The following is a 14843-nucleotide window of genomic DNA, read 5'->3' as shown; positions in this document are numbered from 1 at the left end:
ATACCATTCGCTTCGATGTCATGGAGGGTTTTGCCAACCTTGTCTTCAATGTACCTTATGCCATTCTGACAATACTTATGGATTCCCATCTGATGTTGAGGTCTTTAATCCATTCTGATCTTACTTTTGTACATGGTGTTAGGCAGAGATCTGAGCCCACTGTTTTGCATGTAGCTGTCCAGTTTTGCCAGCACAATTTGTTAAAGAGGCTTTCCTTGCTCCACTTCACATTTCTTGCTACCTTCTCAAAGATTAGATGATCATATGTTTGGGGGAAGATGTCAGTATATTCAACGCTGTTCCACTGGTCTGCAGCCCTGCCTTTGTTCCAGTACCATGCTGTTTTAATTGTTACTGCTTTGTAGTAGAGCTTGAAATTAAGGAGGTTGATTCCTTCCATTTTCTTTTTCCCAAGAATTGCTTTAGCTACTCTTGGGGGCTTATTGTTCCATATGAATTTCAGGAGTGTTTGCTCCATTTTTAGTTGAAAAATGTCATGAGTGTCGTTATAGGGATCACACTGAATTTGTACAATGCTTTGTTTGGGAAGTATTGCCATTCTGACAATGTTAATTCTCCCAATCCATGAGCAGGGGATATCTTTCCATTTTCTCATGTCCTCTTTTATTTCATGAAGTAGCGTTTTGTAGTTTTCTTTGTACAGGTTCTTTACTTCCTTAGTTAAGCTGATTCCTAGGTACTTGATTTTCTGGGGCACAATTGTGAACGGGATTGTTTTTTTCATGTCACTTTCTTCTCTCTCACAATTTGCATATAGGAAAGCCATGGACTTTTGGGTATTGATTTTATAGCCTTCAACTTTACTATACAAGTCTATTGTTTCTAGGAGTTTCTTGGTAGAGGTTTTAGGATTCTCTAAGTATAGTATCATATCATCTGCGAATAGTGAGAGCTTGATTTCTTCCGTTCCTACCTGAATGCTCTTAATATCTTTTTCTTGCCTAACCGCTATTGCAGTACTATATTGAACAGCAGTGGAGAGTGTGGGCATCCTTGTCTCGTCTCTGATCTTAGGGGGAAGGCTCTCAGTTTTTCCCCATTGAGGATGATGCTTGCTGTAGGCTTGTTGTAAATGGCTTTAACTATATTGAGGAAAGTTCCCTGTATCCCCATTTTGGCGAGGGTTTTCATCATAAATGGGTGCTGGATCTTGTCAAATGCTTTCTCTGCATCTATTGATATGATCATATGGTTTTTATCCAAGATAATTTTTAATAAAAAAAATAAAGTCCTAAAATTATGTTTATATTTTTAAAAGGAGAAGCAGCACACGCAGTGGAGAACTGAGTGAGGGCCCTGTAGGAGGCTGCCAGTTCCGCCACGCCTCCCTCCAGTGGAACAGGTTCAGGAGCTCAGTAGTTACTCCTCCGCCTGCAGAGGGGCCCCTGGGAGCCCCATGTCCCCAAGGTCCCCGGGGCCCTTGACTGTCCTCCCAGGTGGGGACAAGCGCAGGAAGTGACAGGCCTGGGGGGGGGGAGTCCTGCTTGCTTGCTTGCTCATTAGCCTACAGCGTTAATGAGCCAGCAGGGATGCCCCAGGGCGTGAGGCGCCTCTGAGTGCCTCAGAGCTGCCAAGGGAACCCGAGCACTTACAAGCTCCTGGCAAGCTCCTCAGAACGCTAGGGAGCTGCTAACATTGCTAATGAGAGGCCAGACCTGTGATCTCCACCCTCAACTTTTCACATGCTCTGTCCGTACACTCTCACACACATGCAAACACACCTACATGCAAACCACATACACATGCAAAGACAAATGCACGCATACAAACACACACACATGCAAACACACATATGAAAATACAAACAGAAACACATGCAAACACACAAATGCACATGCATTCACACGAACACAAGCATACACAAACTTCAAACACAAACACATAATTACAAACCACACATACATGCATATGCACAAACAAACACAAACACATATACACAATTAATATACACAAACACACATAAACATGCACAAATACAAACATGAACTTACAAACATACATATGCACACATACAAGCATACATGCGACACACACAAACACACATGACTATACACATACAAACATGCACACACATACGCACACACACTGCCCTGAAACTTCCAAAAATTGTTTCAGTTTGTTTTTAATAAAGCACCATGATTTGCAAAGATATTAAGAGATAGGGAGTTTTTTCAAAATTGTATTTGTGTTGAGTTTTTTTCCAATTTTGTTTTAAGTATCATAAAATAAGCAAAAATTTAAAAATTCTTTATTCTATATGTAGCCAATTAGAAGAAACAGGATTAGGAGGAAATGTTTGAAGTGTTTTGACAAAAGGGTCAGGCAGAAGTCTGGAGAGAGGCAGCGAGAAACAAACCCCATAGGCAGAGGTGAGAGGCAACTCAGAACCACATTTTATGGGTAACTGGAGGGGGGTCCCCACTGACCCTCCCTGAATGAGACAGGAAAGACCAAGCTAACATTTGCAGAATGGTCAGGACCCCAGTCGTCTTCTGAATCCAAGAGGCAGTTTGCACACTTTCTTCCACCATCCTCCGGCTTATTAAAGCAATGTTGAGTTCCGTGGCAGGGGATTGTTGAGTTTTAGACATGCAACTTCCCACCACGAATCCCACTACCAGAATCACCATCGCCCCACTGGGGTCCCCAGGTTCACTGTCACCCTCCAGCCCTCCACTTGGACAGGCACATTTTGAGTCTGGCACTCATAGTCTGGATCTGGCATTTTCCATGTAGTTGACTTGGGACTGACTCTAGAGCTAGGTCACTCCTTCACATCATTGATGTGTGTTTACGTGCTCAAATGCCTTTCAATTTCTTTCTGTCTTACTAATGCTCTTTTATTATTTTATTTTATTTTTGGGGGTGGAGTAATAGTACAAAGGTATGCTGCCTTGCATGCAAGCAACCCAGGCTCTATCCAAGGCATCCCATCGGGTTCCCCAAGCACTGCCAGGAGTAATCCTTGAGTGCAAAGGCAGGAGGAATCCCTGTGCAGAGCCAGGTGTTACCCAAAAAGCAAAAAATAAAAATAAAAATATTTTTTTCTTTTTGGGTCACACCCAGCGATGCTGGTTCATGCACTCAAGAATTACTCCTGGCAGTGCTCAGGGGACTCTCTGGGATGCTGGGAATCGAGCCGCATGCACAGGAAATGCCCTACCAACTGTGCTATCACTCCAGCCCAAAACTATATTATTTTTAATATATTTGTTTGGATGTAGTTCTATGATTCACAACACTGTTCTTGGTGCTTTCGCGGACACATAATTCCAACACCACACATATCACCATTGATTTTCTATAGCATTAGTGTTGCGGGAAAGAATTTACCAGGTCCTTGGCCCGACCTCCCAGCTCTGGGAGCTGCGGGGCCCAGAGTGGAGAGAGGGGTTACTCTTGGCAGGAAAAGAAAGGCAGGCCTAAGTCTGACCCAGACTTACCAGGAATGCTGCCTTCCCTCCCAGAAAAGAATTTCAGAAAGAGACAAATAGTGAAGTCAAAAAGTTTTAACTTAGAGTTAAAGGGGAGAGAGAAAGAGAGAAGAGAGAGAGAGAGAGAGAAAGAGAGAGAGAGAGAGAGAAAGTGAATGAGAGAGAGATGCATTCAAGAGAGAACTTGGGCTTTTTAGTCAGCCACCCTATATTACCCACCCCACCCCACCCCACACACACACAGTATTGGGGGCACACTGTTTGCCTTGCAGAATGATTATGTAGGTTTTCTCCCAAACCGCCATGTGTGGGATTTTCACACTAGATTAAAAAAAACCCTTGGTATTGTTGTTTTGCTTAATTTTCAGTTTGCTTGTTTTTGTTTTGGGACCACACCCAGTGGTGCTCAGGATTTACTTCTGACTCTACACTCAGGAATCTTTCCTAGCGGGGCTCGGATGACCACTTGGGATCGAACTGGGGTCGGCCCTGTGCAAGGAAGGGCCCTCCCGCTGTGCTATAGCTTGGGCCCCAACATTTGAAACGTTCGATGGTCCATCTTCATTTCCTATCACATTCACCTGCTGGATCTTCTTTCCGAAAAGGGGTCCAGCCTTTACTGGACCTGGGCTGGTGCCAGTTAGAGTATTAGCAGGCCTTAGTTCCTGTGTCCACAAAGTGGGTCCAGCCATAATATGTTTTTCTACTTTAGAGTTGGAGAAAGAGTCACTTCTTCAAACCCCATCTTGGTTTAATTACTTCCCAAGAAGTCATTGCCCAGGGTTCCTGCTGACAATCTACCTACTACTTCATTTTGTTTCCACTTGGGGTGTGGAGGGGGCCATACTTGACAACACAGTGCTCAAGAGTTATTTTTCATTCTGTGCTCAAGGATTGCTCCTGGTGATGCCCAGGGGGCTACACGAGGCGTGGGGGATGAACCTGGGATTGGGCCCACATAAGGCAAGAACCTTAAGCCCTGTTCTATCTCTCCAGCCTACATATGACTTCCTTGGTGCAAAAGTTACTTGAGGTCCTAGAAGTTCTGAAAAATCTTTGGGAGCTAGAGAGACAGTACATTCAGTAAGGTGATGGCCTTTGAACACATCCATTGGGTTCTATCCCCAGGTCCTCTGACCCCTGCCATGAGTGCTCACTCCCCTCCCCCCGCAATAAAAAAGAAGAAGAAACTTTCACCACTGCTTAACTATAGCCAAGAATAAAAATTACCCCAGATTTGGACTTTTTACAATGACCTATCAAAGAAAACAATCTATTTGACAAAGAAAACATATTTGGTCTTGTTTTTGTTTTGTTTTGTTTGGGAGGGTGTGCTCAGGGATCACTCCTGGCAGGAATCAGGGACCACGTATGATGCAGGGGATAGAACCAAGGTCAGCTGCGTGCAAAGCAAGAGTCCTGCCTTCTGTAATCCTCTCTGGCTCATGCTGTTCTTTTAGAGATAAACAGTTCCACAGGATTCCAAGCCCAGATCATGTTTCCCTGAGACTCTGAAAAAATGCAGCAAACCAGCAACAAACCAACAGGAGCCTAGTGCCACCAATGAAAGCCCACTTTCCCTCTATCGCCGCCAACATCGGAAACTGCTGCTTCTTTGCAATGATAGCTGAGTCTCGCCTCTCCTTAGAACCAGATAAGTGTATTGAGAGATGGGGGTGTGTGGCTTCATCGTAGAGCACATACCGGCATGGGTCCAATCCCCTGAGGTTGATACCAACCACAGCCTCCAATTCCTCAGACCCTTCCCCCAAATCACCAACTAAGCCCCAGTGCTTTCTCTCCTTTCTAATACTGACATACACCCCCCCACAGCTCCCAGTGGTGTGGCCAGAATATGTGGCCACCCCCAGCAGTCCTTCGTGGCAGCTCCCAACTTAGTGCTCAAGCACTGCTCCCGGCTATACTCCGGGACCATGAATACTGGGAAGCAAGCCTGCACCCCAACCTGTTTAGCTAATTCCCTGATACCGTGATTTATAGTACAAAATCGTATTCTTTATTTACCCTTATTCCTAGCACAGGGAACCCCAGCAAGGGCTTTTTCTAATTTATCTTTGCTTCTTTTGTTGTCTGATTGGTTTCCGTGGGGAGGGAGTTTGGGGCACACCAGCCATGCTCAAGGCTACTTCTGGCTCTGTACTCAGAGTCACTAGCAAGACAAGCACCTTCACCCAATACTATCTCTCCAGCCCTGGGAAGTTTTCTTGGTTCTGTGAAGGAAGCACTTTTGGGAAAGTCGCTAAGTCACTCAGGCTGTGAAGGTCATTTGTCAGGGGAAACCAAAGTAAACAAAGGTTGCATCTTCCAGACCTCCCCGGATTTGCCCAGGGCTTGACCCAATAATTCACCAAGGGCCTATGTACTGAAGCTCCAGAACACTCAGACTGTCTGGTCTGAGAGAGCCTCTGAGCTGGGGGATGCGTGGAGACTTGAGAGGATGGGAAGTAGCTGAGCCAGAACAGGGCAGGGCTCAGACGGCTTCCCTTTCTAGGTTCTGCTGCAACCCTTCAGCTGACTCTTAACCCCTAATCTTCAAGACGCTTCTGCAGAGCCTGGACCCAGAGCATGGTACAGCGAGGAGGGTTGCCTTGCACGCGGCCAACCCCGGTTTGATTTCCAGCATCCATAGTGTCCACTGAGCACCGCTGGGAGTAATTCTTGAGTGCGGAGCCAGGAAGAACCCCCGAGCTTGGCAGTTTTGACCAAAAAAGAAAAAAAATACAAAAACAATATCCAAAGAACCCTTCCTAAGGAAGGAAGAACCATAGTAGGAAGGTTCTGGAGAGAGCATATTGGGTAGAGGGTTTCCCTTGCACGAGGCTGTCTGGAGCTAGAGCCCCATCATCCCACAGGTGTGCCCTAAGCCTTCCAGGAGCGACTTCTGAATGCAGAGTCAGGATTAAATCCTCCGACTGTGCTATCGTTCCGGCCCCATGTTTCTAAGAGAATAAATGATTGTTCAAAGAGTCTACGACAACCACGGTGAGCTTTGGGCAGCTGGGGAGCTGTGGACAGTCACAGAGAGTGTCACTGTTAATCCTGGTATCTATGAGCCCAAAGTCACGGAAGAGTCCTTCCATCCTGTGTCTCCTCCTTTCAGGTTCATAATGTCACTATGGTTCCCGTAGGTGCAAGCAGGGGTGGGCTCAGCGACTGCACCCGTGGGAGGCAGACTGGGTGGGTTTGCAGGCGCACACGCAACTCACAGACCTCCCACCTTGAACGCACGCTCCATACTGCGATACCGCAGACGGCCAGCAGGGGGCGGGCCCACCACGGCAAAGGGGCCACACGCGCTCCAGACTGCAATACCGCAGACGGCCAGCAGAGGGTGGGCGCACCGCGGCAAAGAGACCACACGGGCTCCGAACTGCGGTACCGCAGACGGCCAGCAGGGAATGGGTGAACCGCTGCGTAGAGGCCCGAGGCATCCAAACAGGCCCGTGGGGTCCCAGGCATCTTCCATCCGAGCGATGTCCATCGGGGTTAGAATCGATTTACTGCGGGGAGGGCGCTTGTCTTGCACGAGGCCCACCAGGATCCACCGCCACCCCCCCGCCCCCCGCACCCCAAGGATGCCCCAAGGTGACTTGGGAGTGACCCTGAGCGCAGAGCCAGGGGTTGGAACCGAGATCCAGGGTGTGCACATCAAACAAAAATTTTTGAAAAAAACAAGATTGGAGGAGTGGGCAAGCTAAATAGATAAAGGTGGGGGGCAGGGGTGAAACTGGGCGGCGGAGCACCGGCCTTGCAGGTCTGAGTCCACGGATTTGATTCCAAGCTCCTAGATCAGGCACCAGAGTCACCCACCCTGCCCCCGGAACTCACAGTTTTAACTGGGAGGAGGGCTGCGGGAGGCAGGGGGGGGCAGGAGGCTGAGAGGTGCAGGAGGAGCAGGAGCGCAGCCTTCCTCACAGGCCACAGAACCACGCCCCCAGCACCCCCAGAGTTGTGCCCTGAGCACTGCAGGTGGGAACAAAAGGAAAGAAACCGTGGGATACTGTGTATCCGACCCTGACTAGCCTCAGGCTCCCTTCTTATTTTATGTCACTGTCAATGTCCTCTCATTGTTCATCAATTTATCAATTTTCCTCAGTAACATTGTGAGACTTGTTACTGTATTTGGCATAACGAATACACCACAGGTAGCTTGCCAGGCTTTGCCATGCAGGTGACATACTCTAGGTAGCTTGCCAGGCTCTCCGAGAGGGGCGGAAGAATCAAACTCTAGTTGGCCGTGTAGGAAGCGTGCAGGGCAAACGCCCTACCCTCTGTGCTATGTATGTAACTTTTGCCTGTTTACTTTCTTGGTAAACTCTGCCCCAAGTTTTTGGGGTTTGACCCAAGGCATGGCAGCAATTTGGGGGTACCTGGAAGTCTGAAGGCGCCATCAGGCTGCTGATGCACTCGCCTCACAGCTACAGACTGACCTGCTGGTGGCACCATACCCCCAACCCAGTGCTTCTTACAGTTTACTCTTGCCTCTGCACTTAGAGACTGCTCCTACCAGGGCACAGATGACTGGATGAGATTCCTGCGATTGAACCCAGATCAGCCACATGCAAGGTAAGAACCCTACTCACTGTACTACCTCTTTATCCCAAGATAAACACTTTTAAGAAAATGGTATACAGGCACAGAGCAATAGTTCAGCTGGGAGGGCATGTGCTTTGGCCAATCTGGCTTCAATCCCTGACGTTCCGTATAGTCTGCCCAAGCACTGTCAGGAGTGATTCCTGAGTGCAGAGCCATGAATAAGCCCTAAGACATCACCAGGTGTGGCACAAACATAAAGAAACAAAAAGAAATTGGTGTTTCAGAATTCCATTGTAGAAACTCTTTGACTTATTTGACTCTATAGTTCTTGATTGCTAGCCAAAAATCTTTTATAAATAAACCGGAGAATAATCAGTTATCACTGGCAAAAAGGAAATAATTTTATTCAAGTAGATAAAGAACATTGTTTGCTCAAATTTTAATACTGCTTTACATAGTTTGTGAAACAATTTCAATCGTGTTTATTACTCAAAATGTCAATGGATTACGATCTTTCACTGGTGAGACACTTGATAATCTCCAGAGGAAAATACATCAAAAGCATATATACAATTATAGAAGTTCTTATAATCCATGTAGCCCTGATGATACATTATTTATCACGTTTTACAGAACTAGAAAACATTCAAATGAAGATAAATACATTCAGACTGGATGATCACCTTCTGATGGTTCAGGTCCTTCATTTAATTTTTTGTGATAAGAAAATCCAAAATTATTAATGTTGAATTTCTCATCATACATTCATCTAAAACCACAGTGGAAAAAAGTAAACTTTGTAAAGACAGTAAATTGGTTATTTTAGGTCTTTCACAAGTAGCTTGCTATCTAATCCAGGAACTGCTGGAGATTTCTGCACAGTGCAGAGAATGAGGTGGCCGGGCCGAAGTTGTTGCTGTCGTAATTGTTGAGGTCGTCCCCGTTCACTTTGAGAGCCGCCTCGGACATCATCTCCACTTTCACGTTGAGGTCCTGATTCTTTCTTTGGAGGTCCACAATCACGGAATTCAGGAAATCAATCTGTGTTCAAGGAGAGCGTGAGACGGTGAGCCATCTGCGGGAGCCATGGGAGCCCGCCACAGAGGAGGCTGGGCCCCGCTTCCAGTCCCCGCCCCAGGGATGGAGGCAGCCAGAGCTCCCCTTTCCCTTCCTGAGCGCAAGCTCCCGGGTGCCCAGGGAAGACCCCAGGAGGAGATGCTGGTACCCCTTGATTCCTCTAAGAGCAGGGAGACAAAGACAGACTCACTTCTTTAAATTGAATGGGGCGGGGGGAAATCCCACTTTACAAAAGTAAGCATGACTGTAGGCACAAACATTCATGTTTCACTTGAAAACTGGCGGGCGCGTTGGGTCTGAGTGATAGCACAGCGGGAAAGGTGCTTGCCTCGCACGCAGCCAAACCAGGTTTGATCCCTGGCATCCTATAGGGGCCACCGGAGAGCAGCCAGGAGTGATTCCTGAGTGCAGAGCCAGGAGGAAGCCTGGAGTATCGCCAGGTGTGGCCCCCAAAGAAAGTGTAAATAAAACCAGAAAAACAGACTGATTCTTTTTCTCCCTCAGGGCAAGTTCTGATGGCCAGTCTCTGAGAGTGCCCAGGCCATCCCACACTACAGCCAAGAAACACAGATCTCTCTTCCTCCAGCTGAAAAAAAACAAAACAAAACAAAACATGGAAATGTTCAGTTCCCAACAAGCCCATACAGGGTCCACCTGCACAGCCCACGTGCAAAGTTCACTTCAGCCCACTGTTAAGTGCAGAAGTGCAGGAAGTGAGGGTGTGCGGGAACTCCTCAGGGCACTGGGACCCAGATGGTCCCCTTCCTCGGAGAGGATTCAAACGATAAAGCGCTGCAGACCCGGGTGGGATGGAAGGGGGGTTGAGGAAGGAGAGACATCAAGGAGGCCCCAAGGCTGACTCCTGCTGCAGGCCAGACCCGAGCCTGGTGATGGTAGGTGCAGGCACCGGACTGCAGCCAAGTGTGCAAAACCCGGAGGACCCCACCCAGCTGTCTCCCTTGACAGGAGCAAGAAGCAGGAAGGCAGCCCAGAGGACCAGACTCCCCCAGCTCTGGGCCTAGAGCATGCGCAAAGAGGCTGGAAAAGCCACATGCTGGTGGGCGTTTCCGTTTGCGACTGAACCTTCCTGGCAGGGAAGAAGCCCTCCAAAGTGGTGTTCGACTCTGGCAAAGTGAAGATTTGCCAATTTGATGGGAGCCCGAAGCCCAGGTTCTGGGAGAGCAGCAAGAGGAAGGGCATTGGAGGGCTCTGGCAAGGACATGACCCCTTGACTGAAGGGATGTGTCCTTGTCCATGGGGCCTCTCACTCCTTAAGCATCACCTCTTGTGCTGGGAGCGTGTGGGGGTGGGGTTCCGGCAGCATGTGCGTGGCCCCTGGTTCTCATGGGCGCCAGGGGAGCACAGCCCCTTCTTCCTCAGCTTCCCTCTTTTTGGCTTCTGTTATTTTAATGAACCAATTAATTTGGGGAGGGGGCTTTTTGGGTCACAATCCGGCGTTGCTCAGGAGTGACTCCAGGCTCTGCACCCAGGAAGTACTCCTGGTGGTGCTTCGGGGACCATATGGGATGCCAGGGATGGAACCTGGTTGGCCATGTGCAAGGCCAACACCCTACCTGCTATGCTATTGCTCTGGCATCATTCTCGGATATTTTAAATGGTAGATATTCCCCGACTCTTTTGAAGCATATACGCATATATACATATATACATGTCTGTGTATGTATACATGCTTATCTAGAACCTTTGTGGGTAGTCAGTTTGGTTTGTTTGGGGGCCACACCCGGTGGGGTAGGGACTAAACCCTGTCTCTGTGCTCAGGGATCACTCCTGGCTAGGGTGGAACAGCTCAGGCTGTCAGCAGTCACTCGAGCCCGGGAAAGTGGGGCTGTGAGGTCAGAGGGCTCTGGCTCACCTAGCACTGCACTCAGGAATTACTCCTGGTGGTGCTTCGGGGACCATATGGGATGCCGGGGATTGAACCTGGGAATTCGGTGTGTAAGTCAAACGCCCTCCCCGCTGTGCTATCACTATGGCCCAGGATATGGTTTCTCTCAAGGCTGAGGCCGGGCCTACACAGCCCTGGTCACTACCATCACCCACCTTACTCTGCATCATCGCATTGGTGTTCCTGGTGTCCTCCAGGGAGGCCAGGGCCTGCAGGGACGCCTCCCGCTCGGCCAGCAGCTCGGTCTGCTGCGCCTCCAGCAGCGCCTGGTCTTTCAGCAGCCAGTGCAGCTGCCGCTGGAGCTTCGTGGCCTTCTGGCCCAGCAGCTCCTTCTCAGAGCCAAGGCTGTTCAGCTGCTCACGCAGGGCCGACTCCACGCGGGCGGCCTCCTCCTTCTCAGCCGTGAGCTCCTCGATCTCTTGCACCAGCGACTTCTGATCCCGAGCCAGCTCCTCGGAGGAACACTGCAGCTTCTGGATGATGTTGTCCTTGTCCTTGGCCAGGGATAGGTTCTCCAGAACCAGCTTCTTGACATGCTCCTCCAGCTGGCCCCTCTCCTCCAGGCCCTTCTTGCACTCGGCCACCAGGCTGCTCTTGCTCATCTGCAGCTCCTCCACCAGGGCCTGCAGCCCCAGCTTGGCGACCTGCAGTGCGTCCTTCTCCGCGCCCACCCTCTGGAGCTCCTCCTGCACCGCCCTGCCCTCTTCCAGCACTTTCTCTTTCTCCGCCTCGAGGGCTTCTCGGTCCAGCCGCTCCTGCTGGCAGAGCTTCTCCGCGGCCCACCTGGCCTCGATGACCTTCTCCTTATCCAAGTGAATCGCTTGGTTCAACAGCCAGAGCTTCCTCTGCTCTTCCCGCAGGGAAGAGTTTTTGGCCTCCGCTTCTCTGAGTTTCAATTGAAACCACCCTCTCTCGGACTTCAGACAGAGCTTCTCCTTCGCCAGCAATTCATTCTCTGACCTCAGGGGCCTGCGATCCTCTGACATCAGCTCCATCTCTTCTTTGGCCGAACTTAATAAGCAAGTTAAGGACTGCAGAAACAAAAAGCGGGGAAGAATGGAAACAAGAATGAGATCAAGTGGGAACAAGCAAGCCAAGCACTTCATGTGGCCTAAATACCAGAAATGAAAATGGCAGAGTAGTCTTACCTCCACACGCGTGTATACGCGCACGTGCACACACTCACACACACACACACGCACACACACGCAGGATGGAGAGGCTCAAACACAGTTAGCTTCTTAGCGTCAACATAACTACCTGCCTATTTTGTGGATGGGGGCCCCACACCTGCTGGTGTTCGGGTCTCGCTCAGGGTTCTGTGCTCAGGGATCACTGCTGGCAGGGCCGGAGGACCATACGGGATGCTGGGGATCAACCCCGGGTTGGCGAGTACAAGGCAGCACCCTACCCATTCTACTATCAGCCGATTTGATTTTTGAAATGCCGTCTGAAATGATTCCTGACAGCTCCCCGGAAGGTGTAAGTACAGTTGGATCTTGACATTGGGGCATAAGATTTTTCCCCCCACTTCAATTCTTCTATTATAAAATCCATCACTCTGTCCTAGAAGGGATGCATTCAAAAACTAGTTTTCAATACAATTCAAAGAACTACAAAAAGTATTTTGTTTTGGAACTTTGTGCAGGAGGGGAAGGGAAAAGCAACCACTGCTTGTCAAACGATTTTCACAGGGACAAACAGAGGCAGGAAATGGACTTAGTCCCAGAAGTTATACACTTTATAGAAAATCCGGACGAATCCACCAAGCTTTGGAGACTGAAGCCAACAGTTTTTGCTTGCCAAACACAGTAACAAGCCTCAAAATGGAGACATTAGTGGGCCCGCTCGAGCCAATCGATGAGCAATGGGAGGGCGGTGTTTGCAGTCATTTGGGAGGGTCCCAGGGGCTCCAGGAGGACTGGCCGCACACGGGTCAGGGTCTCCCTCACCTGCTCTCCCTGCCCGGCAGCAACGGGTTGTGCGTTTTCAGTTCTGAGTCTCAATGCACACCACAGTTGAACCGCCATGTACTTTCCAGAACTTTCTGCAGCAAGGGCTATCTTCTCTGTCCAGCTCAGCAGCCATGAGCCGCAGCAGGCTACTGGTGTGTGCTGGGCAGCTGACCGCTGACGGCCATGTTACCGGAATGGGACTGACCTGAGCATGCACACGACGCTGCTGGCCACAGAACTGGGCCGTGCACGTGGTCCAGAGAGGAGACGTAGCCCTGGCTGCGGTGCGTGGTGGAAAGAGGCCGGGCACCAACACACACACAGGCCATGGCCGCCACTCAGCAGCCCTGGTTTCCTCTGATGTAACCCCACTTCCGTTTTCTTTCCATTGGCTTATAGATATGTGTACACACATATACATACAAGCACATATATGTATACGCATACACATTAATATATAAACTATACATGATATAAAGCATGTAAAACTAAAAATGTATCCAAATACATACATATGTATTCAAATGCACTTGTTGTATGTATATAAAGATGGACACATAGGTACATGTTATGTATGTACACATATATGTGTGTGTACATTCTTTTCCTTTTTGTTTTGGGGTTCACACCCGGAAGAGGTCACGGCTTCCTCCTGGGTGCTTGGGGGACCATGGGGGATGCTGGGGATCCCCGGTGGGTCACGTGCACAGCAAGTGCCCTCTTGCTGCACTAGTTCCAGCCGCTCTATTTCTCTCCACTGAGCCTCAAACCTTAACATTTCTCTGATACACACTAAAAAATGCCTTTGAGTAATCAAGTGAAAACACGAAGGCCTGAACTTACTGAACAAGCTCAAAACAAAACGGAAAACCCAAGCTGGGGTCCCTGGGCTTCCGCATGCTCTGCCGGGCGCCCCGGGAGCAACCCCCTTCCTGCTCTCACAGCCGCCGCCAGGTGGGGGAAGTGTCTGCGGCTGCAGGCCGAGGCCCCCCAACAGAGCCCGACCCCGAGACGGCCGCCATCAGCCGCGGCGCTGCCCTGCGCCCACCCACCTTGGCCTTATCGGCTTGCGACTTCAGCTCGGCCACCTGTCGCAGCAGGCTCCTCTTCTCCGCCTCTGCTGCCTGCAGCTTCTCCTCCGCCTGCAGCAGCAGCTTCTGCAGGGCCTGCAGCGGCTCCTCGTACTGCCCCTGGCTCTCCACGCTGGCCTTGGTGTGCTCGGCCTGCAGAGCCTGGCACTGGCTGCGGCTCACGTCCACCTTCTCCTCCTGCGGGGAGCCAGGGGCCACCGTCAGCAGCCGGCCCCCTGCCCACTCCCACCACACACGCACACACACGAGCACACACACACACACACACAACGCAAACACACAAACATACACACCCGCACACACACGGCCCCTCTGCTCTGCTCACCAGCATGCACACAAAAAACACACATGCACACACACACGCGCGCACACACGGCCCCTCAGCTCAGCCGCTTTCGTTCAAGTTCTCCTGAAGACTACGAAGCGCTAGCCCCTTCCCCTGCAGCTCTTCGGCCAGGCTATCGGCCTACCAGAGTCACAAGGATGGAGTGAATGGACCAAGGAGACAAACAGGAACGGGAAGGGGAAAACAAAACAGAAAACACGTATGAGAAGCCCATGACCCAACACAACCCCGAAGAACAGAGGCGTGAGGTGAGCGTGATTGCCTGAAGCTCGTGAAGCCAAGGCCTTGGCGCCGGCAGTTCTGGTGATGACTGTCTAGTGGTTATTGAAACAGCCCAAACAGAGGCGTTTTCTAGACCTAACTTTGGCGTGACCAGAAAATAAGAAAGCCTATGAGAAAGACTGACTTTCCAGGGGCAGGGAGACGGCACAAAGGGCTGGAGTATACACCAGGCCC

The 14843-nt window shown here is 50.0% G+C and overlaps 1 protein-coding gene across 1 annotated transcript in view; it reads right to left on the bottom strand.

The window, feature by feature from the left end:
• LOC130024610 (CAP-Gly domain-containing linker protein 1-like) overlaps positions 1-14843 on the bottom strand; it is a 49223-nt gene that overhangs the window by 22774 nt on the left and 11606 nt on the right. Inside the window, 2 exon segments of the mRNA XM_056115314.1 lie at positions 6694-6846; positions 14003-14218. Coding sequence (XP_055971289.1) covers positions 6694-6846; positions 14003-14218 — 369 coding nt within the window.

This window comes from Sorex fumeus, unplaced genomic scaffold, assembly GCF_029834395.1.
Source record: "Sorex fumeus unplaced genomic scaffold, SorFum_2.1 ptg000029l, whole genome shotgun sequence".
NCBI classification, from domain to species: Eukaryota; Metazoa; Chordata; class Mammalia; order Eulipotyphla; family Soricidae; genus Sorex; species Sorex fumeus.
This window is presented reverse-complemented; position numbering and strand designations above follow the sequence as displayed.